Source organism: Aedes aegypti, chromosome 2 (assembly GCF_002204515.2).
Source record: "Aedes aegypti strain LVP_AGWG chromosome 2, AaegL5.0 Primary Assembly, whole genome shotgun sequence".
In the NCBI taxonomy this organism is placed as follows: domain Eukaryota; kingdom Metazoa; phylum Arthropoda; class Insecta; order Diptera; family Culicidae; genus Aedes; species Aedes aegypti.
In genome coordinates this window covers 81,160,729-81,188,057 of record NC_035108.1, presented here as the reverse complement: position 1 = coordinate 81,188,057, position 27,329 = coordinate 81,160,729, and the positions used below count along the sequence as shown (strand labels likewise).

Sequence of the window (27,329 nt, the reverse complement as noted above, 5' to 3'; positions counted from 1 at the left end):
TGTCAATCTTTTATTATTTTAGTTTGTTAGTTCCCATCTTGGCTCTCTCAGTTGTGATCAGTGGTCGGGTCGGCCACTCCGATGAGAAAGATAGCACTCGGAGGAAGTTTTAGGGTGAATTTAATGGAGATTAAGTTGCAACGAGGCGTAGATGTTTTTCTTACTAATTAAGTTTTTCTTGTGTGCGTTTGTCTTAGTTTATTTTTCTTTTCCATCGAATGTGTTCTTAGTTTTCTGTTCTGTATAAACTATGAAATCGGGTGAGGTAGCTGAACAAGACTAAAAAGGTTTGTAAATAAAACAATAACTATAAAACATGAACAAAAAAATCAGGATCGCTTCTCAGGTCATTCATTGGAACAAGAAAAGAACTCCGGATCCTAAGATATGGAACAAATACCGCAGCAACCTTTCTCTGGTTCCGGTTCTGGGACTCCCCTCAAGCACGCTCGAACTGCTTCCTCGAATGCAAGCTGCACATTAATATTATCTTCTACCGAACACTCCACGAACGAGGTGGCGTTGATCTTACGCTTCAATTCCTCTACTTCTTCCGTGCTGACCGCGGTTCTGGCTTTCATGCGAAGATCCAATTTAGTGGCTGCAAGAATGAGAACGTTGTTTTACCTCATTGGCTCTAAAGGCGCATTGGTTGTAGATTATTGAATACTACCGAGTAGATCGATTGGGATTCGTTTCTTTCCAGTTATTTCTGGAATCCAATTCTTAGTGATACTTTCAAATGAACTCGGATTAGCGATACTATAGCAAAGAAGGAAGCAATCGGCCTGGAATGGGAACAAAGTTTATTTATTGTTATAATATGTTATAAAAATAAATTCCCTCCCCTTGGTTATGCGACCTTGCCGCGATGGGAGGGCCATTAGCCCATATGATGGAAACCAAAGGCGTAACCTGTGGTGGTATCACATTTTGGCACTTTTTGCTTAAAGCCGCGTCATAATTCATATGGCATAGACGCAATAATATCTCGGATGGAATTGGTGCCCATTTCAAATAATTAATCTGTTCGAAGTGGACATTAATACTATTGGTGACGATCAGTTAGCCTTTTGCTAACCAGAATGATCCGTAGCCACTCTTACTATTAGCTAGACACACCGTTATCATGTACGACGTAGGGACTATTGCTCTGAGGAAAATGACTAGTAGATTCACTGAGTAGAAATAAGTGGCGACAATCTTATTTTAATACGGTTTTTACATTGCCATAATAAGAAATACCTCTTTTGTAACAAAATAATCTAATTCCAGCTTCATTTTTGCAAAATTTACAAGTAGAAAGTAGGCGTTGTGAAGCATTGCATTTGCCACCGAAAAGTGAATCTTGTAGGAGACTGTAATAGAAGCCTAAGGTAACTTTACTCTTAAATATTCACTATAAAAATGACTATGGAACGTGAGACGCTGAGATCGATCATTAGGGAACACATGCTAGTTTCGAGAAATTGTTGAACAGACAAGGAAAGTGAACAGACATGAACGTAATGACCAATAAATACTTTTAACAACAAAAAATGAAATTAACTAGAACTACTACTAAACAGCCTAATTTTGTTAAGACTTGACGACAATTGACATTTTTTTTATGGTGTACTCAGCTGGAGCTGCATGACAGTGGTAATTAAGTTTTTCTTTTGTGCGTTCGTCTTAGTTTATTTTTATTTTCTATCGAATGTGTTCTTAGTTTTCTGTCCTTATAAACTATGAAATCGGGTAAGATAGCTGAACAAGCAAAAAAATGTTTGTAAATAAAACAATAACTATAAAACATGAAAACAAAAATCACGATCGCTTCTCAGGTCATTCTTAGAACAAAAAAAAGAACTCCGGATCCTAAGATATGGAACAAATACCGCAGCAACCAGGCTCCGGTTCCGGTTCTGGAACTCCTCTCAAGCACGCTCGGACTGCTTCCTCCACGGCAAGCTGCACATTTATATTATCTTTTGCCGAACATTCCACGAACGAGTTGGCGTTGATCTTACGCTTCAATTTCTCTCCTTCCTCCGTGCTGACCACGGTGTTGACTTTCATGCGAAGATCCAATTTAGTGGCTGCAAAAAAAGAGAACGTTGTTTTACCTCCTCGGCTTCAAAGGCGCATTAATGGCAGGTTATGGAATACTACCGATTAGAACGATGGGAATGCGTCTTTCTTCAGTTAGTTCTGAAATCCATTTATCAGTGATATTGCTAAATGAAACCGGATTTTCGATACTGTAGCAAAGAAGAAAGCAGTCGGCCTGAAATTGTAACAAAATTTATTTAATGTTGTAATATGTTATAATAAATTAGATTCATTGGTCTCTATGCTGCCCATCGATCTGTTTGACAATTTCGAGTTAACACCGTTAAACGTCGTTAAATCATAAATACTTTCGATCAACTTAATAAAATCTGTGATATTGCTATAGAACACTGTTTTCCAAACTTTTTTGACTTTCGCCCCCTTGAGGTCGATATACAGTCAAACCTCCATGAGTCGATATTGAAGGGACCATCGATTCATGGAAATATCGAGTCATGGAACAGCTGTTCTTTGGAAAGCTGTTTGATGGGACCATCATAGTAACCATGATTTTATGTTTTTAGTATGGTTCCATGAGTCGATATCGAGTCATGGAACATCGACTCATGGAGGGATGACTGTATTTTAGAATCGCCCCCTGATATGTAATTAATATTTATGGTTTATTTAGCCACTCTTCTATATTGAGCTTGAGATTCTGATCAACATCTTATCATGAGTGTACCAAAAATTGATCAAACTATCAAGTTTACTAGTCGAGTACCTAATTAGTGAAGAAAATGTTAATCATTTTTTTTTATTTTGAAGCATAGAGAGCCGGATCCTATTCTTGGCAATTTTCATTCACTTCGGCAGTGAGGTTTTTTGAAAGCTACAGACTTCATATTTGGCCACAACATGCATTGTATTACAGTGCTTCTTGTTGCAAAGTTTCAAACAATTCGGCCGAGAAAAAATTCAATGCCAAAGTGATTCAACTTCTTCTTTCTGGCGTTACGTCCTCACTAGTAATCCTTTATAAGAGAGATTCGCGGAAGCTGACATTCCTGTCAAAGTGTAAGCCAATCGAGTAGCGAGAACTGTCAAAGTGTGAGCCAAACAAACATGCGTTATGTTTGTTTTGAACTTTTCTTGAAGAGTAATGTAATGCGCTTGAAATTATTTCGGTAAAAGTAATTTTGCATGAAGCAAAAAAATGAAATATTTTTCTTTTTTAAATTTTTGTCAATGCGATTTTTAGTTGTTGATTTTTTTGACTGTTTATTAATTTGGATTTGTAGCTTTAAGATCTATAACGAAACAAAATACACTTTTTAGCAATGAGGAAGTCATGTCCGTGTTACAATATTATTCTCGATGCCGAGCAAAATCAGCACGGCTGGTCTGTTGCCAAATCATTCCATTTTACTTCCGCTTATCTCTCTAAGGATCACTAGTCCTCACCGGGACAGATCCTGCTTCTCAGCTTAGTGTTCTTATGAGCACTTCCACAGTTATTAACTGAGAGCTTACTATGCCAATGACCATTTTTGCATGCGTATTTCGTTAGGCAGGTACGATGATACTTTATGCCCTGGGAAGTCGAGAAAATTTCCAACCCGAAAAGATCCTCGACCGGTGGGATTCGAACCCACGACCCTGAGCTTGGTCCTGCTGAATAGCTGCGCGTTTACCGCTACGGCTATCGGGGCCAAAGTGATTCACGGAAGTGCCCAAGTAGCTCTGCACCCTATATAGCCAGTGTTCAGACAGACTAGAGTTGTTTGAGCTTTGCACAGGTAAGTCAAAGACTCCATCAACTATGATCATGTCGATGCTAATTTGATACACTTTTTACTTATGGGTCCTGGGCACCCATTGTGGTGCATAGGGCCGACGTGAAAGATTTCCATCCTAGGCGATTACCAACTATCGCCTTGACCTGCGGCCAGGTCAAATTGCCGTCGACTTTTTTTTATTTCTTTGTTGAGGCTGCGCCGCCATGATCCTCTCACCCCCTCTTTCGTTGTCGAATTTCGGTTTGTTTCGGTTGCTGGTGGCACCGACTATGGAGGTCAGCATTAGAAATCCAGTTGTGTAGCCACCATGCCCGAATCATATACCGCAGGTATCTGTTGATGAACACTTGCAGCCGTTGAGTGTTTTCCGCTGATACACACCATGTTTCACTGGCGTATAACAGCACAGATTTGACATTGGAATTGAATATTCGAATTTTGGTGCGTTGACTAATCTGACTGTTCTTCCAAATATTTCTTAAGCTCGCAAAAGCAGCCCTCGCCTTCTTAATCCGTGCACCTATGTCGATCTTGGTACCGCCGTCAGACGCCAGTTGGCTACCAAGATATTGGAAGTTTTCGACGTTCTCCACTGTTTGCCCGGCTACTGTAAAGCTGGAAGGGCCGGCCGTGTTTACATCCAACGATTTGGTCTTGTTGACATTGATGTTGAGACCTGCCGCTGAGGATCGTTCGGCAAGATCGTCTATCTTACTCTGCATATCAGAGCGCCGTTGAGCTAATATAGCAATATCATCAGCCAAATCGAGATCATTTAAGTGCTTCATAGTAATAGGCTGCCCACGGTTTTGGTCAATGGCGCCTATCAGGATCTCTTCAATTACGATGAGGAACAGTAGTGGTGATAGTATACATCCTTGCCTCACTCCAGCTACAACCCGGATGGGTTCGGACAAGACCCCGTTGTGCAATACTCTGCACGTAAAGGCCTCGTACTGCGCTTCGATGAGGCCGATGATTTTCTCAGGAACACCCTTGCGTCTCAGGGCACCCCACATATTTTCGTGAGTCGGTCGAAAGCTTTTTCGTAGTCAATGAATACCGTATACAGGGATTCTTGGAATTCATTGACTTGTTCCAAGATGATACGGAGCGTGACAATATGGTCCGCACAGGATCGTCCGGCACGGAATCCCGCTTGCTGCCGACGGAGAGTCGCATCGATCTTCTCCTGGATCCGGTTTAGGATCACTTTGTATAGAACTTTGAGAACAATACATAGCAACATGATGCCCCGCCAATTATCGCATACAATGAGGTCACCCTTTTTGGGTACCTTCACCAACACGCCTTGCATCCAGTCGGCCGGAAAAGTCGCGGTGTTCCAGATATTGCGGAATAGTTGATGCAACAGTTGAGCGGATATTGCGGGGTCTGCTTTGAGCATCTTGGCTGATATGCGATCGACCCCAGGGGCTTTGTTGGATTTCATACTTTGGATGGCTGTTTCTATCTCATGCAGTGATGGAGCTTCGGTGTTAACGCGACTAATACGCCGAACCCTAGGCGGATCATGCTGAGGAGTTGGCGGCCGGGTTGAAACTTTGAAAAGTTGTTCGAAGTGCTCAAACCAGCGTTTTAGCTGGTCAGTGGGGTCGGTTAACAGTTGTCCAGTCGTGTCTTTCACGGGCATCATCGTATTCATCTTTGCCCCGCTAAGGCGTCGTGAGATACCGTAGAGAAGACGAATGTCGCCGATTGCTGCGGCTTTCTCACCTTCATCAGCAAGGGAGTCCGCCCACGCTCGTTTGTCCCGCCTACATGAGCGCTTAACTTCCCTTCCTAGAGCCGAGTATCGTTGACGGGAAAGTGCCTTGGCTCCTCTGGTTTTCGCCCGCTCTATCGCGGCTTTGGCTTCTCACCGCTCCTCTATCTTCCTCCAGGTTTCATCGGTAATCCACTGTTTTCTCCGAGTGCGTAGCTCACCCAGATTATTTTCGCTGGTAGTGATGAAGGCATTCTTGATGGCGATCCATTGCTCTTCTACGCTGCCAGCTTCCGAAATATTAGCAGCACGAGTCTCCAGTTCTTCGACGAAGGACCTTTTCACTGTGGCATCTTCCAGTCGGCGTGTGTTAAATCGACGTCCGACTCTTTCCTCCTGTCGACGAATCCGCGCAATGCGCAGACGCACCTCGCCGATGAGAAGGTGATGGTCGGATGCGATGTCAGCGCTACGTTTATTCCGCACTTCAAGAAGGCTCCGTTTCCACTTTCGGCTGATACAGATGTGGGCAATTTGATTTTCGGTAAAGCCGTCACGGGACACCCACGTGACCTTGTGAACCGGACGATGGGGGAAGAGCGATCCCTCGATCACCATGTCGTTATTGCCACAATACTCTGCCAACAGCTCTCCGTTTTCGCTCGTTTCTCCAAGACCATGGCGTCCCATGACGGGCTCATAGCTCGAGTTGTCGGATCCGATCTTCGCATTGAAGTCGCCCATGTAGATCTTGATATCACCCTTCGGAATCTTATCCACTAGACCTAATCATATTTTCAAAAATGTCTGGAAACTCCCCAGTCAATCAATACTTTGATTTTTCATTGCGAAATGAACTTCTGGCCAACATTTCATTCAATTTTGAGTATATTTAGTTGTGCTTCAAATCAATTATGTGTTTTTGAGCTATTTTCAAGCTTTAAAAAATCATAACTACCGAACGAAACATCAAAATTTATCGGAAATACCTCTGCATAGTAGTTTATCCAATTCTACGAACTTTTGCCGAACACGATTTTATGATTGGAGCAAGTTTTAACATAGTTTGGTTGAGGTTTGTATCTCGAGGTTCTTGAAAATCACTATTTTTGGGGGGTTTTCTCCCTAAAAAACATACCTGCATGAAAATTTCGTATTTTTTATTTCCAGACATGATGACAATGCATATCTTAAAGTCAATCCCGTTCAAAGTTACCATTTATCTTACGAAAATAAATTGTAAAAAATAGGTATAGTCACCCCACGCAGTTGAATCACCCACAATTTATGAATCAGCTGACTTCAAAAGACAAAATTATTATCAAACTTGTCACAAAACATCACAGAATTATTTTTACTGATAAGAAACTATGTGTGAAAATAATTCTGTGATGTTTTATGACAAGTTTGATTATAATTTTGTCTTTTGAAATCAGCTGATTCATAAATTGTGGGTGATTCAACTGCGTGGGGTCACTGTAATTATAAAGCGCATTTGTAAATCCACTGTGAGTGAGCCAAGAGCACCACCGTGAGCTTCAAGCAATACAAAAAATGAACACGTTAGCACTGCCTTTGCTCAGTCGATGATGATGATTGTTTTCAAATCGTTCTAAATGATCAGTGAAATGCGATCAAAACAATCATCACACGGAAAGAAAAAGCAATGCTAACTTGTTCAATTCATTCGTTTTCGGTACATGTGTCATGAATGATTTAACTATCATCAGGTTGCGACGCGGTGCTCGATCTTTGGGCATTTATTGTAATTTATTGCCTTAAGGCTAAGTAGCCCGTCATTCGTTTTGACAACAACGATGACTTTTCAGCACTTTTCACAATAGTTTATATTGACTTTAAAAAGTATCACTGTACGCGCTAACATGCATAAAGTATGCTGATACTTTTTCAGCTGTGTCAGTGCAAAACCAACTGATTTTCTTTGATTCTAAATCGTGAGATGAATTTGCAACAATCATCAACGACGCGTACAAATTTCAATGACGGCCTACTTCGCCTTAAACAACATGTAGTCTTTTGATGGTCAATGAATTCTTAAATGTATTTTGTTTGATTCCCGTTGACTAGGGCCTGAAAAAATAATGCCAATGGGTGTTTTATCTACCATGTATATTGAGAAAACTGTAATTTCTGTGTACTGCGAAGTACAAATTTGGATCAAACAATGTTAAAACTCAATTTAATCTTATTAGCGTGTTCGAGAAACTTTATCAAAATAGAATTAGCTTTCAAATAGTGGCAATAGCAAGTGGTTTTGATTTTCCACATGCTAGTTATGATTTTTCAAACCTTGAAATAAGCCAAAAAACACATTTTTAACTTGAAGCATACTGAAATCTTTATCAAATGAGCTGATTTAACCAGACATTGTTGTTGGCATGAGAATTCCGAATATTGCTTGACCGGTAGATTTCCAGGCATTTTTTAAAATTTTGTCCTGCAATTCGGCAGCATCGGTTGGCGCATAACATTGGACTATGGTAAGGTTTCGGACCCGTGTTCCAAATCTCAGGGCTGGTAGCAATCAAAGACCAAAATAATAGTGACTTTAGTGACCAAAATGATCAAAATAGTGACCAAAAAGTGACCTTAAAGTGACTTCAAAACCAAAAGTATTAGTCATAAAATAAGCCAGAAACGAAAATACGTTCTATATTTACGAATGCACATATTGGGTAATTTTAGAATGTAAAGAACAGCAGCAATGGCTGGAATATTTCTTAAAATTTGTCTGTCCAGGATAAGCCTTGATTGCTCTGAAAGATGGTACATTTAAGATTCATAAAAAGTGGATGAATTTCAGAACATTCTGAAAAAAAATCCTTGCCTATCAAATATTTAAAACAAGCAGAAAAACTGAAACAATGGTAAAATTTGTGGCAGAATTTCTGTAAAATTAAAACCCTTTCTTCTAAGTTAACACTTCTAACACTAATACCTACAATTAAAATGAACGTTCCAATAAAATAATTTCTGAAAACAATCATATCGTAAAACTCGAGAGATTACAGGATTTATATGTTCTACGACCCTAAAAATGACTAATTTTGCATACCGTGCACCCCCACTAATTTGGACGGTACCTCATGCAAACCATGTGAAATTGAATACTTAAAACCGTGTTTCTGTTTAGTCTTCTGGCTGTTTTGTTTTGATTCAGCGTTTCGTTTCACAACGTTCCATTTGACTTTATTGCATTCCTTGAGCTAAATGACTGTTTAATCATTAATTTAGAATGAAAGCGGTCAAATCAATGGGGGTATCTAGTACTTACATTGTAAACAAACAGTAAACGATTGAAACCGCATATGTGTTGCTAAAATTTGTTAACAGTATATTTGACGCTTGGGAATCGCCACTGATATCACTATAAACGGTTTAAATTTGCTTTCTTCTGGAGGAAATCTCCAGAGAAATTTCTGGACAAAATCCTCCTCCTGGGAAAATCCTCGGATAAATTAACTGAATAAATCCCCGAAGCAATTTGTAGAAGAATTCCTGGACGAAATCTCCGGTTGAATTGCTATTGGAATGCCTCTGAGAAACTTTTGGAGAAAATTCCCGAAGGATTTCTTAGAATTCCTGGCGGAAATCCTTAAAAGATTTTCTCAAGGAAATTCCTGGAAGAATTTCTGGACGAAATCTACGAAGAAATTTTTGATGTATTTCCAAAAAAAAAGATTCCTGGAGGAAACCTCCGGAGGTTTTGCTGTAGCAAATCCGCGGATGAATTCTTGAAAGAAGTGCCCGTAATAAATCCAAGAAAAAACTACTGGTGGGAATCCATGGATTAGTTCCTGGTGGAAGTTGTGTTAGACGCATCGGAACAACTTCGATAGAATTTCTGGAAGAGCTCCTGGAGTACTCTGTTGGAGAACTTCGTTGAAGAATCTTTAGATGTATTGTCGTAGAAATTCTTTGATTCCCCGGAAAAATAGCCTGATGTTTGCTTTCCTTTTTAAATCAAACAGCTCAAATCTTGGTTCAAATCCGACCAAAAATATACCAGGCTGCTAGTCTGTTCCATAAAATAGACCTGAAAACTGGTATAAAATAAAATTGGAACTTCATTTGCAACATCGGTTCAAGCTCAATTCTTTACTATGGTCCAAAAATTTGAACCAAACCTGTGATTTGGTCCACCGGTGAAGTTGCCCTAAGTTTTGCCAGAATCTCCTACAAAAAATTTTCTCAGAAAAAAATTGCCATTTTTTATGGGAAATGTTTACGAAATAATCACCTGAATTCTTCCATAAAGCTAGCCAGGATTCCCTATTTTCTTGACACTTTCGTTTCCCAATCACACTATATTTGTCTTTATATATTACAAATATCAATTTCTTTTTGATGGAGTTTGAAAAGCTCAACCAGCCTTAAATTTAGTTTTCAGCAGATCACGAAAATAGTGACTTTAGTGACCATTTTTTCTGAAAAAAGTGACTTTAGTGACTTTTTGTTGGGAATAGTGATTTTTATGTGACCAGGTCGAAAAAAGTGACCAAGTCACTAAAAAGTGACTTGCTACCAGCCCTGAAATCTGGCGACGATTATTCTCTCATTTATAGGCTCCCACTTCATAGGCGCGGCGTAAGCTTGGGCGCTGAGCAGAAAGCCAACTCCTCGGTGCAAAGGAGCGTGTTAACCTCGCAGGCCAGAATATAGCAGAATCTGTCCCGATGGTATTCTGTGTTCTCCAAAGTTTGGCCAACGGACTTCGCTCAGTCCTAGAATCTCCAGCTTCATGCGACACGCCTCATTGGCGAGTAGTGCCAGTTTACCCTGCTGGGCTAAGGTTACCACGTTCCATGTTCCAATTCGTGTCCGTTGTTTCGCGCTAAAGGTCGTTGCCGTTAAATCAGTTCGTAGTCTTTCTCTATCGGTTTCTCGAACATTTTTTGATGTTTCAGGGACAGTAGGTTGTTAGCCTAAGGTTCCCTATCCGCCGTGATGGGGCTGCCATTTTAGGTGTAGCTTCTGGGGAAGAGCATTTCTTATTCAGCCGCTGGATGCCAGACAGACTCGGTGCTCGGTGGACCTACCTCCTCAATCTAGCTGAAGTCAGAAGGACTACAGTACCCAGGCTGCACTACCAGCTAAGCACGCAACTCTTAGCTGGCGGTCATTTGTCATCCGTCGACCCGTGGAAGCATGAGGTAGGAACTTGTGAGGACTCCGTCCATTTTGCAGCCCAATTTGATACAGATGTTTATAAATAATGAAAGTATTTTGTTGTCATGAATGCTTTAAGTAAGATAATCCCTCTGTAGTTGGCAGCAAAATCCCTTCTCGATCATTGCACATGGCAGACACTGATACAGTATTGTGCCGCGCGCCGTTGATCGTTGCATAAAATCTCCGCATATCGTTCCAGTTCATGCTATATTGAGCTTCAGCTACCAGACTTTCTTCGTGCTGCCTTTTCTTTTGCGGTAGATTCGCTTTTCTTCGGCTCTCGCTGCTCTGTACCGCTCTCTTTTCTGTCGGGTACCGGCCACAATCGGCTTCCTGTGACATTTTTCATGTCTGTCATCGTCTGGCACTCTTCATCGAACCAGTCGTTTCGTTTTCGCCGCTGACCAGTTCTAAACACTTCTCGCGCCGTTACTTAGTGCCTTATTTTTTCTTAAATTTCATAGCTACTTCTTAAAATATCAAGTAGAACATTAGACTCAAATATTTGTGTTATACTGCATATTTATAACATTCGACAAAGGTAGGAGCCTTCCTTAGGCGAGTGGTTAGAGTCCGCGGCTACAAAGCAAAGCCATGCTGAAGGTGTCCGGGTTCGATTCCCGATCAGTCCAGTTTCTTTTCGTAATGGAAATTTCCTTGACTTCCCTGGGAATAGAGTATCATCGTACCTGCCACACGATATACGAATGCAAAAATGGCAACATTGCACAATGGTCCGAATCGACAATTTAGCCGGAAAAAGGTGTTTTCTCTGTTCTCGTCGACTTTAGACGTTCGATGTCTTCAGAGAAGTTATTTGTAATTGAGTTTTGCATCTCACAAGAAAACAGTTGAATAGGGTGGCCCTTATTTAAATTAAAATTTTGACTCAAACTTTTTTGTTTGATGAAATTTGTGGCTGTACTCTTCTGCAAACTTTTAGAAAATGTTATCTGAAAAAACTATGTCGGAGACACTTTTGATCTAACTCTTCATTTTAGCTAAGTAAATTGATGTTGAAAGTTTTAACATAGGTTGGACCCAAAAATCAGTTATTTTGATCAAACTCTTTTATTTTCAGTTTTATGTGCATATGGTCTTCAGAAGAGTTGCAGAGGAAGTAAAGATACACATTTTTGCTGAACATTGCAAGTTTGTAATTCTTGTGATTTTGAAGTTATAAGAAAATTTAAGTGAAAACTTTTAAATCTTATGATGCCCTTAACTCATGGAGTTGGTTCGATATTTTTTTTTATTTTAGTGGCATTAGAAAGCAACTCTTTTGAAGACCACATTCACGAAAAACTGAAATCAAAAAAGTTAGATCAAGAAATCAGTTATTCTTGGGTCCACCTAAAGTTAAAACTTTCAAAATCAATTGACTTAGCTCAAATGAAGAGTTAGATCAAAAGTTGTTCAAAATAACATTTTCTAAACCAAGTAGAAAAGGCGAAAATGGCAACATTGCACAATGGTCCGAATCGACAATTGAGCCGGAAAAAGGTGTTTTCTCTGTTCTCGTCGACTTTAGACGTTCGATGTCTTCAGAGAAGTTATTTGTAATTGAGTTTTGCATCTTTTAAGAAAAAAGTTGAATGGGGTGGCCCTTATTTAAATTAAAATTTTGACTCAAACTTTTTTATTTGATGAAATTTGTGGCTGTACTCTTCTGCAAACTTTTAGAAAATGTTATCTGGAAAAACTTTGTCGGAGACACTTTTGATCGAACTCCTCATTTTAGCTAAGTAAATTGATGTTGAAAGTTTTAACTTAGGTTGGACCCAAAAATCAGTTATTTTGATCAAACTCTTTTATTTTCAGTTTTATGTGCATATGGTCTTCAGAAGAGTTGCAGAGGAAGTAAAGATACACATTTTTGCTGAACATTGCAAGTTTGTAATTCTTGTGATTTTGAAGTTATAAGAAAATTTAAGTGAAAACTTTGAAATCTTATGATGCCCTTAACTCATGGAGTTGGTTCGATTTTTTTTTTTATTTTAGTGGCATTTGAAAGAAACTCTTTTAAAAACATTTGCATGCACTGTACACGGATGTCACGCACACTTAATGTCTTCCGGTATATATTCCATATATTCTCATTGATAGGTACTGACACCCTTGTTTTCAGCATTCGAAAAGGAGAGAACGAGAGCGATTTACTGATGTATGGCAATGTGCAGAGTGGTACCTATTTTGTAGTGTTAGGGATTGTCCAAATATTACGTAACGCAACAGGGGGCGGGAGGGGGTCTTACACAGTGTTACGGTCTATACAAAAACTTAAAACTGTCCATACAAAAGCTGTTACGTGGGGGAGGGAGGGGGTCTTAAATGGGCAAATTTTGCGTTACGTAATATTTGAACGACCCCTTAGCGAAAGAACGTACATCGTTGTGTGCTCTATTTGAAGCTGCAATCTGAGTCGCACATGGATGTGTTGCTATCGAGCATGGTTTGCAACAGGGGAGCGGCATTTCCCCCTCGTTAAATGATTGTGTTATTGAGACTTTTGACTATTTCAGCTTAAGTAACTAGTTGCTATATATATTTTAAGAATATTTTCAGGAAGAGGATTCCTACAATGTTTTAAAAATCTTCATGCATAAAATGTAACATATGGGGAAGAGCTAAAAAGGGCCAAATCTCGCGTGATGTAATTTATGGATGCACAGCTCAATTAAATCACTTTCGATTTCAGTACAGTTTCTATTCTGGTTTGCTATGTCCTACTTCAGCGTGTTGAAAATACCATAATGGTTCGTAACCTTATATGAATCTTTTTCAGCATACATTGTTTACTGAATGGAAAAGATAAAAGTTTTTTGTGGCTTAGGTTTTGCTTTTTTGCAGGTATTGTGTTTTCATGTTTTTCATTCAGGTATTTTAATGCGTTGTAATTTAGCTTTTATATGTAATACAAAGGTATCCAGATAATACCCTTCTCCAATAAATTTACTTGAAAATTTTTATTCCTTATAGCTACCAGACCACCTGTGGCGCACATATATTTGGTTTATTATCCTAATTAATTGGTTTAACTTCCAGAAGCATCATGGAGTCTGCATATCTGAGATACTAACTTTAACTGCTCTTTATATTTAAGCATGTCATTCTACTATATAAATTATAATTTATCCTTAGTTTGGAGATTACTTACTGAGGTTGGATTCATTACATCTAAAGATTCAAATTAAGGCCGCACGGGACGTCATCATAATCACCCTATCCATTTGAAGAAGCAAATCTCAAGAACCACTCCATATATCGATGCGAAAAATGTATCACTATGATTCTATATATGTAGTGCACAACCTAATACATTTTCAGCTTCATCGGTTCACTAAAACTCGAGATTTGCTTTTGCAAAGTTTTGATGATAATTGTTAGAGTGAGACAAAAGATAGGGCAAATAACACGGTCTCCCGTGTCCCCTTAAATTGAACATCTTCATCTATTTCATATATAGCTATCATTCCCATTTTTATATTTGGGTATTGGGAGGGTACATCAAGGCATCATTGAAGTTGCAGCTGGACAATGGAGTGGACTGCCAGCCGGAGTCTAGGAAAAGAAGGAGCATCAGGGGAAGATTAAAGTTGCAAATTTACAATGAATTGGAATACCTGAACGAGACGCGAACTTCGTTTTTACAAGATTGTTATTTAGAATTAATACTATCAGCCCTGTCCAGCGTACACATCTAGCTTTAGTCATTTTCAGGAAACTGGGTTGGCGTATTGTATAACATTATATTATGTTTTATTATAATATATTATATTTTCTATATCACATTACATCACAACAATTTTATTAACTTATTTAGTATTTTAATATTTTATGTCATTTACATATGTACTATATTGACAATATACTGGAAAGCGGAAGGAACATCAAAGCATCATTGAAGTTATAACTGGACAATGATGTACTGTACGTGACACAAATTTTGTTTATACAGGATTGTTATATGGAATTATCACTATTTGCGCTGTACAATGTTACGGTACTCACCGTTTTCAAGATACTAAGTCGGGAGATTATAAACACTATATTATATTACATTATATTATGTTTCATTAAATTACATAACATTATATTATATTACATTTTATGCTACATATTATATTACATATTAAACTATATACCATTGGCAATATACTGGGAAGGGAGGGAGCATCAGGGCATCATTGAAGTTACAACTGGACAATGAAGTGGAGTGCCAATCGGAGTCAGGAGGAAAAATGTTAATCGCTCGCGACGAATACTTTTCTCTCCAACAGTTGTAATCGATTTGACGCGCCCTTCTTCTAACAAACCATCCCGTGGAAAGCTCGACAAGTACTGCAAATTCCAATACACAATCTGCTGGATCATACTGTTGGAAGGAGATTCTCTACTTCCCGCGGGTTTCGCGTAAGTGTCTCTGCTTACGGGTCCGCCACCCCCCTTTTGGCCCTTCATACAGCAGTATGTTGAAATCAGGTTGGTAGTGAAATTTGACCTTACTGTTGAGTGGAACCGCAAGCAGAGCAAGACTCAAGCAAGGATGGTGGCTACCTACATACATACATACATACATTAGAAAGAAACTCTTTTAAAGACCACATTCACGAAAAACTGAAAATAAAAAAGTTAGATCAAAATAATTGATTTCTTGGGTCCACCTAAAGTTAAAACTTTCAAACTCAATTTACTTAGCTCAAATGAAGAGTTAGATCAAAAGTTGTTCAAAATAACATTTTCTAAAAGTTTACAGAAGAGCGCAGCCACAAATGTCATCAAACAAAAAAGTTTGAGTCAAAAGTTTAACTTATATAAGGGCTATCCTATTCAACTTTTTTCTTAAAAGATGCGAAACTCAATTACGAATAACTTCTCTGAAGACATCGAAAGTCTAAAATCGACGAGAACAGAGAATACACTTTTTCCGGCTAAAAAAAAAGAAGAAGGCATTCCGTACACTTAGAAACACGGGTAGTCACAGAATGACTAAATTTTAGTAATTTATGACTATTTTCTATCTGCCTCTCTTTCATTCTGCAGGGAATTTTATTCCTGTTTGTCAATTCGCCTGGGTTGAAGCATCGCTAAGCTTCAACCCAGGCGAAATAACATTTAGTGTAGAAATTCACAGCAGAATAAAAGAGAGATAAATAGAAAATAGTCATTAATGCATAAACTATAGTAATTCTGTGACTATTTTTATTTCTGAGTGTAGGAGACCACGAATACGCTGGCTGTACGCTACGCAGTGGAAGAGGAATTGGCGACCCTAAACGTTCGGGGCAACTGGAGAAGACTCGCTCAAGACCGACGAAGATGGAGTTCTAAAATACGCCCGGCCAACGCTGTAGCCATCAAGGTACATGAAGGGAAAAAAACTTTAAAAAGAACGATAGGATTTTGAGTATAAGGGACACTCTTGAGTATCATGGACACTTTCGAGTCCCTTCCAATCTCGCAGAGGGTTACGACAAGGTGATGGCCTTTCGTGTTTACTGTTAAAAACATAAAATAACAACTACCGAAAAGCTAAACATTACATATAATTTGCAATTGGATTAGATGGACAAATTGATGTGAAGATTTGCGAAAAAGTTACACGTCTTCTCAGTGAGAATCGAACTCACGACTCCCCGATCTCTAGTTGGGGCGCGTTAACCACTACGCCATGAGAGGACTCATGAACGCAGAAGTTAACCTGAATTCGATTTCAGCTCAATAATCACGTGGTCCTCTTTCGCAAAGTGCACCTCTTTCGGAAGAATTAGATGCCCATCCAAACACAACGCTTTCTATATATATCCAATGCCTAGCCCGAGAGCGCATTGTTTTTTAGGTATAGGAATAGCACACTACACTAGCCAGCAACTGCGCTGGCTGAGGTTTCTATTGTGTGGGCTTCCAATGGGTCGCGACGTTCTCAAACGACCGGTTACGGAACATGAGTCCGTTGCTCGATAAATACTTGTTTTAATTATGAATCGTGGTTTACGGCCAACCAGCCGAGTGGAAGTTTAACAACTACCGAAAAGCTAAACATTACATATAATTTGCAATTGGATTAGATGGACAAATTGATGTGAAGATTTGCGAAAAAGTTACACGTCTTCTCAGTGAGAATCGAACTCACGACTCCCCGATCTCTAGTTGGGGCGCGTTAACCACTACGCCATGAGAGGACTCATGAACGCAGAAGTTAACCTGAATTCGATTTCAGCTCAATAATCACGTGGTCCTCTTTCGCAAAGTGCACCTCTTTCGGAAGAATTAGATGCCCATCCAAACACAACGCTTTCTATATATATCCAATGCCTAGCCCGAGAGCGCATTGTTTTTTAGGTATAGGAATAGCACACTACACTAGCCAGCAACTGCGCTGGCTGAGGTTTCTATTGTGTGGGCTTCCAATGGGTCGCGACGTTCTCAAACGACCGGTTACGGAACATGAGTCCGTTGCTCGATAAATACTTGTTTTAATTATGAATCGTGGTTTACGGCCAACCAGCCGAGTGGAAGTTTAACAACTACCGAAAAGCTAAACATTACATATAATTTGCAATTGGATTAGATGGACAAATTGATGTGAAGATTTGCGAAAAAGTTACACGTCTTCTCAGTGAGAATCGAACTCACGACTCCCCGATCTCTAGTTGGGGCGCGTTAACCACTACGCCATGAGAGGACTCATGAACGCAGAAGTTAACCTGAATTCGATTTCAGCTCAATAATCACGTGGTCCTCTTTCGCAAAGTGCACCTCTTTCGGAAGAATTAGATGCCCATCCAAACACAACGCTTTCTATATATATCCAATGCCTAGCCCGAGAGCGCATTGTTTTTTAGGTATAGGAATAGCACACTACACTAGCCAGCAACTGCGCTGGCTGAGGTTTCTATTGTGTGGGCTTCCAATGGGTCGCGACGTTCTCAAACGACCGGTTACGGAACATGAGTCCGTTGCTCGATAAATACTTGTTTTAATTATGAATCGTGGTTTACGGCCAACCAGCCGAGTGGAAGTTTAACAACTACCGAAAAGCTAAACATTACATATAATTTGCAATTGGATTAGATGGACAAATTGATGTGAAGATTTGCGAAAAAGTTACACGTCTTCTCAGTGAGAATCGAACTCACGACTCCCCGATCTCTAGTTGGGGCGCGTTAACCACTACGCCATGAGAGGACTCATGAACGCAGAAGTTAACCTGAATTCGATTTCAGCTCAATAATCACGTGGTCCTCTTTCGCAAAGTGCACCTCTTTCGGAAGAATTAGATGCCCATCCAAACACAACGCTTTCTATATATATCCAATGCCTAGCCCGAGAGCGCATTGTTTTTTAGGTATAGGAATAGCACACTACACTAGCCAGCAACTGCGCTGGCTGAGGTTTCTATTGTGTGGGCTTCCAATGGGTCGCGACGTTCTCAAACGACCGGTTACGGAACATGAGTCCGTTGCTCGATAAATACTTGTTTTAATTATGAATCGTGGTTTACGGCCAACCAGCCGAGTGGAAGTTTAACAACTACCGAAAAGCTAAACATTACATATAATTTGCAATTGGATTAGATGGACAAATTGATGTGAAGATTTGCGAAAAAGTTACACGTCTTCTCAGTGAGAATCGAACTCACGACTCCCCGATCTCTAGTTGGGGCGCGTTAACCACTACGCCATGAGAGGACTCATGAACGCAGAAGTTAACCTGAATTCGATTTCAGCTCAATAATCACGTGGTCCTCTTTCGCAAAGTGCACCTCTTTCGGAAGAATTAGATGCCCATCCAAACACAACGCTTTCTATATATATCCAATGCCTAACCGGTCGTTTGAGAACGTCGCGACCCATTGGAAGCCCACACAATAGAAACCTCAGCCAGCGCAGTTGCTGGCTAGTGTAGTGTGCTATTCCTATACCTAAAAAACAATGCGCTCTCGGGCTAGGCATTGGATATATATAGAAAGCGTTGTGTTTGGATGGGCATCTAATTCTTCCGAAAGAGGTGCACTTTGCGAAAGAGGACCACGTGATTATTGAGCTGAAATCGAATTCAGGTTAACTTCTGCGTTCATGAGTCCTCTCATGGCGTAGTGGTTAACGCGCCCCAACTAGAGATCGGGGAGTCGTGAGTTCGATTCTCACTGAGAAGACGTGTAACTTTTTCGCAAATCTTCACATCAATTTGTCCATCTAATCCAATTGCAAATTATATGTAATGTTTAGCTTTTCGGTAGTTGTTAAACTTCCACTCGGCTGGTTGGCCGTAAACCACGATTCATAATTAAAACAAGTATTTATCGAGCAACGGACTCATGTTCCGTAACCGGTCGTTTGAGAACGTCGCGACCCATTGGAAGCCCACACAATAGAAACCTCAGCCAGCGCAGTTGCTGGCTAGTGTAGTGTGCTATTCCTATACCTAAAAAACAATGCGCTCTCGGGCTAGGCATTGGATATATATAGAAAGCGTTGTGTTTGGATGGGCATCTAATTCTTCCGAAAGAGGTGCACTTTGCGAAAGAGGACCACGTGATTATTGAGCTGAAATCGAATTCAGGTTAACTTCTGCGTTCATGAGTCCTCTCATGGCGTAGTGGTTAACGCGCCCCAACTAGAGATCGGGGAGTCGTGAGTTCGATTCTCACTGAGAAGACGTGTAACTTTTTCGCAAATCTTCACATCAATTTGTCCATCTAATCCAATTGCAAATTATATGTAATGTTTAGCTTTTCGGTAGTTGTTAAACTTCCACTCGGCTGGTTGGCCGTAAACCACGATTCATAATTAAAACAAGTATAAAATAACAGCAAAAAAAAAGGGGCCTTCCTTAGCCGAGTGGTTAGCGTCCGCGGCTACAAAGCAAAGCCATGCTGAAGGTGTCTGGGTTCGATTCCCGGTCGGTCCAGGATCTTTTCGTAATGGAATTTTCCTTGACTTCCCTGGGCATAGAGTATCATCGTACCTGCCACACGATATACGAATGGAAAAAGGCAATTTAGGCAAAGAAAGCTCTCAGTTAATAACTGTGGAAGTGCTCTTAGAACACTACGCTGAGTAGACGGCTCTGTCCCAGTGGGGACGTTAATGCCAAGAAGAACAGCAAAAAATCTGCTGCTACCGAATATTCAGTGATAGCTGAACCGTACTGGGTGGAGTGTAGCTTGAAAGCGTCGAAACCAATTGTGTAAAAGCGAGAATCGGAAGGAACATGAACAGAAGTGAATACCACAATACATTTGTATCTGCGGCACTAGTGAACGCAGTTAGCATCCATTTGCAGAATACATTGTACTGACTGAGTGGATTCCCACTTACATTCCGCGATGTGGATTGCCAGTCAGTGATCGCTCATCGGCACTCAAACCCGAATGCCACTCGAACGGAATCAAAATGTAAACAATCATTCGGTATTGCATTCGGCTTTCAGAATCGGTAGCGACTCAATCAGTTGCCGTTTTTTGTTTTGTTTAGTGTTCGCCGAAGAGGCAGAATGGGCATTGCAAATTGAAACGTTCGACTCGATTAAAGAAACAACTTTCTCGCTCCCGACTGTGCGTGGAAGCGAGTGAGGGAAACGCATTAACTGAGTGAGTTAACGCAACTTAGATGCGATGGCGGATACGTTCATCCGACTAAGGGCTGCAGCTAGGCGAATCGGACTGAACATCAATGTGCTGAAGACAAAGTACATATTAGCGAGAGGCTCAAGAGAGGACACGGCACGCCCCTTCCCTCCTCTAGTTCATATTGACAGTGATGAAATCGAGGTTGTCGAAGAAGTAGTGTACTTAGGCTCACTAGTGACCGCCGATAACGACACCAGCAGAGAAATCAAGAGACGCATCGTTGCAAAGTTCGCCATCGCACGAAGTTAACCATCTACAAGACGCTGATTAGACCGGTACTCCTTTGTGGGCACGAACCATGGACCCTACGTGCAAGATGGGTCGATCAAGTTGAGGACGTTCTGCGGATTCTTCGCAGAATGCGTGGCTGGCGACGGGCAGTCATGGACCGAGTCGAATCGAGCCATCTCCTACGTACAGTAGAGGCCACCCAGGCCTTAGCCTGACTGGTAAGGTAAGTAGGAGGAAATCTTGATATAGTTCCTGGAAAATTACTGCTTGAAAACTATTTGGAGCAAATTCTAAAGAATTTCCTTTGAATGTCCCTTGAAACACCGCTGGATTAATCGATGGAGGAATCACTTGATGAATTTCAGGAGAGATTTCTGAATTAGTCCCTGAAAGTATGGCAGAAGAAATCACCAACAGAATGCCTGAAGCTAGTCTCGAGGAATCTGAGAAGAAATGGTCAGCATCTGATAACATTGAAATAGGAACCAAATCTCTAAATAGAAACCATCTATCAGGCCTGTGATATGCGACAGATGTCAGACAGCCTTTATGCTTACCTTCTTGTAGAATTGTTTTCGTATACGATCATAATCTTCCTGGCCCGCAGTGTCGTGTAGCTGAATTGTATGCCGATGCCCATCCAAGGTCATATCTATCGACGCTTTGTCATATCTGAGGTTGATAATAGAAAACAGTCGTTAGTAAACTTAGTTTTCTGCCCATACTCGCATAACAGTCCCATTTATATAGCAAATCCCATAGAATATGAGACTGTTATGGGAGTAGGGGCAGTTTATGAGCACAATCTGCAATCTCCAATAAGTTTGCGCTGAGAAATTTAATCGCCTGATAAGACGTTATATGACGCATACTTGCATCCAAAGCTTATGGGAACTTCACACCTACACCACGGTGTCCGGTTTCAAACGAAACGAATTGAATCAATCAATTCGCACTTCAACTCGCTGTAAAACGAGAATCCGGATACTCTTTACTTACATGGTCGGTTGATAAAAGTCCTTGAACGATTCATCTGTGTAGGCATGCAGCAGACAAGTCTTTCCGACTGTGCCATCTCCTACCACAACGATGTTGAGCATATCGTGATACATTGTGTGTACCTTTTCTCACAGTTGGTGCACAGAGAATCTGGAATTGTATGATAGAATTTAGCTAGGTGAAACTTGTGACTTCAGTAAGCTTAGGATTGGGATTCGCCTTACAGAGAAAGTATAAGTTCACTGAACTGAACGCTGACTAGTATGCATATGCATGCACGTGGTTTCCTAATATTGACACTCAACACACATCAAATCACTTCCTAACCGCATAGTGCTGAGTCAATCAATCTGACCAGGACGCTAACACTGGCCTCACAGAAGCGGTGACCACCCGTATGAAACCGAAACTATTCACTTACCTTGATAACAAACGCTAGTTAACCGAAACACCTACAGTTGCGCTGCGGTAGGCACTTAATCACCACTTTTGCCCTACGTAGGCACACACACGGGGGATGGAGCAGAACCTCCACATCCGCTGGATCTCTATCGTGGCTGACCTACAATGATGCTCGGAAAATGGCTTGCACCAGGTTCAGGGTTCAGCAACCGGGAATAGCAACTTAGTGCACTGTGTTCTGTATCGAAATGCGTTTCTGTTCATACGTATCTTGCAACCACTGCTGCTGAATGGAAGGCAAGTGTGATTTTAGCCTATCTTATCTAATCGTTATTTATTGTCGTGATCATGGGCGTAGGCAGGATTACCGTCAGGGGGGTTAACCGAATATAAAGTTCATTCACGAATTTCAAGTAAAACTGACCAAAGTGAAGTCCAGACGTGTCTTGGTTCAAATTGTTTTCTGAGTAACAGGTCAATTAACGCTTTGGAAAATTTTCATATTGGAAAAAAGTTCGAAAATTCGATTGGTAAAGAACCTAATGACCAGCCCTGGCCAGTTATTGATACTGGACATAACAAGTTCATGCAGTTCATTCATTGATTTCTTAGTTAGATTTCACCAACATTTTTCTTCCACAAGTAACTCATTTCACTTTCATGTCTTCCACGAATATGTATTTCCAGATTTTCTGTAGGCATGCCTAAAATAGTATTTCAAAGTTCCACCAGAAAATGTCTGTGTATTCCACTAGAGATTTCTCCAGGATTTGTTTTAGTTTTTCTTCCTGTTATGTATTCTATCAAATGTAAGACTTAACACAACACGAAAGTTCATGAATTTTATAGTAATATTTGTTGCAAAAATTCTTTTGTAAAATTTTCCACGGATTTTTCTTGTTTCGGGATACTGTTAATGTTTAGTTCAAGAATCAATTTTAAACTTATTTCAAGATTTTTTTTTTCTAAATTTCATCTCTTTCTGTTTCTGATACTCCTGTTATATTTATCTGTGACTCTGCCATATATGTTTTTAAAAAGAATTCTTCCATCCATCTCTTTGGAAGACTTTCTTTAGTGATTCTTAATCAAATACATCTAAGGATTGCTCCAAAGTTCTTCCAGATATATTAAAAAAATATGTTTTATGTTATTCAGGATTTTATTCTGGCATATTTTTTAGGACTTCAGGAAATCAATCTGAGTTTCATATGATGTATGACTTGCGGAAATATGAATCATTTTTGTGTTACGAATCGTCAGATTAATATGTTTAAATTATGTAGCCGAACATGGTTCCATAATCAACTCGGAACATCCGGGACGAGTATTTGAAGAAATTTCTAAATAAATCCAAGGATTGATTCTTGTAAGAGTATCTGCCAAAATAACTTAAAAGATCCGTGCAGTAAACTGTGAAAGAATTTCATGAGGAGCTATTCAAAAATGAGTAATTATATCAAAAAGGAGCAATTTAAACATACTTTGACAAATCATTCAAGTGAACCTGAGCAAATTTCATGATGGATAATGATGGAAAAGATGTCTTTAATATGCACCCTAAACTCATTTTTTACAGATTCTGATGAATTTCCCGAAAACTGAAGAAATTCACAAAGTACAATTAGTCAGATTCCTGTAAACGAATCACTAAACTCAGTTACATTCCAATAAATAACCAACATCTGAGTGTTGAGAAATTAAAAAACAAGTAAAATAAGCCTCGGAATCGTACCTAAAGGAATACATATTTGGACAAAAAAAACTTGTTCTTGCTCGGAATACTACCTAGAGCAATTGATTGATTCTTATATTATCGTATTATTCGTGGCTAAAAATTATGGAGGCATGTCAAAATGAAACTCAAGCTGTATTAAAGGAAAATTTCTTGGGGATTTAGTCATTAACCTTTCGAAGAACTTCGTGAAGATGATCTGAAAAAATCTTAAGTCATTCTATCAGGAATCCTACAAGAATTTACAATACATTTATCACTTCAGATAAAAACATGTTTAATTCTTCCAAGAAACCCACAAGACGAGTTTTTGACAGAATTTGAAGGAAAATGTTTGAAAAATGCTTAGAGGGCTTCCTGGAGATCCAATAACCAATAAGGGATACATGGATGAATGTTTCTAGAAAGCTTTCAAGAATTCAAAGTGTTGTTTGAGCAATTGTCTTTGAATCTGATTGGAGAATTTCCTGAGGTATCACTAGTTGCTGTTCTTGAATAAATCCTTGTGGAGCTTCTGGAAGTGTCATATTAGTTTTAAAAGAATATAACAAATCAATTATATAAATGTTTCGTTGTTTTTCTTCAGAAAAAGGGATATTTGAAGGTTAAGATGCATTAGAATCCTTAAAATTTATATGACTGCACAATTAATCGTTCAGCGGTGAGACGTAAATATGATTTTGAATGGTTCGTCACTGTGAGTATCGATAAAAAATCTTATTTATAAATTGTTTATGTTTTACATATTTTTTCCTTTGTTTTTGTAATTGAGGAAATACTTTGAATAACGCTATGAGTGTAGATTCCCAATCCCACCTGACTGCAAGGACGTGGCCGGCGCCGTTATTGACCCTGTATAAATAGAGGCTCTGAATTATGCACACTGAAGAAGATTATGGACAAACCCAGCTGAACTTCTAGTTGATTCTTTGTACATGTTGACTGACTTCGTTCAATCACGGAATAGCAACCATTGATATGTGTAGTCATTATAAGCTAAGCAAAGCTAAGAAAATTTGATTATATCTGCATTATGTTTGAATGATTCTTATCTTATATTTTTAAAACAAGTGCTGGTATTTCAGTTATCGATTGTAGTTGAAAGATTGCATAACGAAACGATTCATTTCAAATTCACCTGTAAATTTTCATACAATCAAATGTTGAATTTTAGCTTTGGGGAAACTTTGATAGTAGGTATGTAATCACTGAAATACACAACCAATCTACTGTTTCAAGTTATTGTTGTTGGAAATGGAATGGGGAATGCTTGAACAAAATGTAGATTAGATATTTTTCATTCAATTTATCGAAAAATCACCTACATAAGTGTTTGAAGTTGAAACAAACAAGGTGAATGTCATTATAAGTCAATAAGAATTGGTACACTGAGGAAACTGATGTTATGTTATTCATAGCACCTTTAGTATGAAACAGTATTTTGCTAGCTGAAAAACATTTCATACGATTCGTATGATGCCCATAATTCGCTTATGAAGAGCATACGAATCAAATTCAAGATTCATACGAGGCCCTATAACATTTTACATCGTTTATTAAAATAAGAAGCTTCCGAAAACAATTAGCAACAAACTCAAAAACAAAAACAAAAAAGCAAAATGTATACTTTTCAGTGAATACTGTTATCTTATTGATTTTTATTTTCATTAATAGAGTATAGTTGTATAATGTTGAAGTGAGAAAAGTGATATTCTACTCGACATATTAAGAAAACTACGAGAAACGTCTTGTTACCTTTTGCAGTATTTCAGCAAAAGGCATAATAATATAGAATAAATTACATTCATTTTCGTACATACTCAAATATACTGAGACTCATACAAGTACAATTTGAAGTTCGTAACAAATATTCATAAATTTCATACGACACATTTATAAAATCTATACGACTATACTGCAAAACTTATACTACACCACAAGGCCATTTGTTCATAATGCCATATGAAATTAAAAATTCTTTTTTTCTGGTAAAATTTCATAACCGTTTTGTATGGAAATCGATATTTTTTTTTGTTTCCTCACTATATATGATTATATTTCCGAATTATTCGTTTTAGGAATATAAATAAATATATTTTGAACAAAATCATATGTGTTACATGGCGTATACAGGGCGTTGCATACATTTAAGCGTTTAATGTTATATGGAAATGTCTGACTTTGATTACAAAAATGCCCCCAATTCGAAAAACTGCTTTTAATTAATAGATGTGGAACCAAATTTGAGTTCTAAGATAACTAGGATATCAGGGATAAGTGACGAACTGTTTACACGGTAAAAAATCAGCACGTTCGATTGAATAGATTGATCACTTGACTCAATTCAAAACACCAATCACCATGATTTGAAGGGTTCTAACTTTGGATTTGCTCTACTGTCTCTAAAACTAGACTCTGAAGTGAAAAGTCGTTGATTTTGAACATCATGTCTTTTGTATGAAAGCAATTATTGACAGCTCGTTGTAGAAACTGATTGAGATCAACTCAACCCCTTTCAACAGATGCGAGTTGGTGTCGAGGTAAGACACTAGAATTGCACTCCGAATATTAGTGGTTCAAATCTTAGTCAGGCGGAAATGTTAATTTAACCTTTTTTTTTTATTTCAAATCAAAACATGCAACGTTTAATTCAAGTGCTGTTACCTTGATTTTGTCAAGATTCAACAGTAGTGCGAAACCAAGTGCAGAACTATTGATAGCATGGTGCTTATTTTTTACCGTGTAATACTTCATCAAATAGAGATCGAAGAACAGATTGTTTGTAAACGTTTCACGGATGCTAAAATTGGATCAAATTTCAATAATCGCTCAAATGTTTTCGATTTTAATGAAAATAGCTCTGACATGAAGTGTCATACTAGTATTCTTTAGTTTTGGATTATTTTTGCTTAACTTATTTAATGATATTATATGATTTCGTCCCACACTATCAATCCTAGAGAAATGTCTGGAGAGATTCTTGCAGAAATCGTTATAACAGGAGTTGTTAGAGGTTTATATGGACAAAGTTTTTGATTAGTCGTAAGTTGCATTTTACGAAAAAAAATTTAAGAAAAAGGATTTTTGAAGGAAACATCAATTATCGGTATTAATTTTCAAAATAATATCTTGAGCGACTACTGAAGATATTAGAAGCTGGAGATATTTCTTGAAGAATATTAAAAAAACATATAATGGGAAATAAAGAGAAATCCCAGAAGGAATTCCTGGCGAGCAGCCTTTGGTAGATTCCTCGGGAGATTCATTGCGGATTGTTGATTAAACCTTTGTTGTAAATCTTTAGCAGAAGTTTGATTTTTAGCTGGACTCCAAAATTTATCATGATGCAGTTCAACATAAACATAAAGGCTGAAGACCATCTTTTGAAAATTTAAATACTATGTTCACCTTTGTAGCAAAGTATTTTTTTTTCGTCAGCCAGTAGGGGGAAGGAAGCTCGCTCCCTGGCTATACCCATGGTCGTAGTAGAGAGTATTTCCATTGTAGGTTCATGTGACCGCAACCGAAAGTTATGTATTGAGGTGGCCCATTTTTATATGAAAAGCAAAATACAGAATT

At 39.0% G+C, this 27,329-nt stretch overlaps 1 protein-coding gene across 3 annotated transcripts; it reads right to left on the bottom strand.

Moving 5' to 3' along the window:
* Positions 1–29: 29 nt before the first annotated feature.
* Positions 30–22,317, bottom strand: LOC5574902 (ras-like GTP-binding protein RhoL). 3 transcript variants are annotated; one of them, XM_021841339.1, is made up of 5 exons: positions 22,035–22,317; positions 21,614–21,763; positions 21,172–21,286; positions 2,152–2,266; positions 30–601 (listed from the first exon to the last, which is right to left on the bottom strand). In XM_021841339.1, the coding sequence occupies exons 2-5, from the start codon at positions 21,724–21,726 to the stop codon at positions 381–383; spliced, it is 564 nt and encodes a 187-aa protein (XP_021697031.1). In that variant the 5' UTR covers positions 21,727–21,763; positions 22,035–22,317; the 3' UTR covers positions 30–380. The 3 variants fall into 3 exon arrangements, with proteins under 3 accessions (XP_021697031.1, XP_001655406.1, XP_001655408.1); XM_001655356.2 differs by lacking the exon at positions 30–601 and adding an exon at positions 1,666–2,078 and having other exon boundaries at positions 22,035–22,310; XM_001655358.2 differs by lacking the exons at positions 30–601; positions 22,035–22,317 and adding exons at positions 1,666–2,078; positions 21,838–22,018.
* Between the last annotated feature and the right edge of the window lie 5,012 nt (positions 22,318–27,329).

Bases quoted from the DNA above. Each gene is read 5' to 3' on its own strand.
- LOC5574902 (XM_021841339.1), bottom strand. From the start codon at position 21,726: ATGTATCACGATATGCTCAACATCGTTGTGGTAGGAGATGGCACAGTC. The intron at 2,267-21,171 runs GTAAGCATAAAG...TTACAATTTCAG, and splicing joins GAAAACAATTCTACAAGAAG to GCCGACTGCTTTCTTCTTTG. The intron at 602-2,151 runs GTAGTATTCCAT...TCATTCTTGCAG, and splicing joins CATTCCCATCGTTCTAATCG to CCACTAAATTGGATCTTCGC.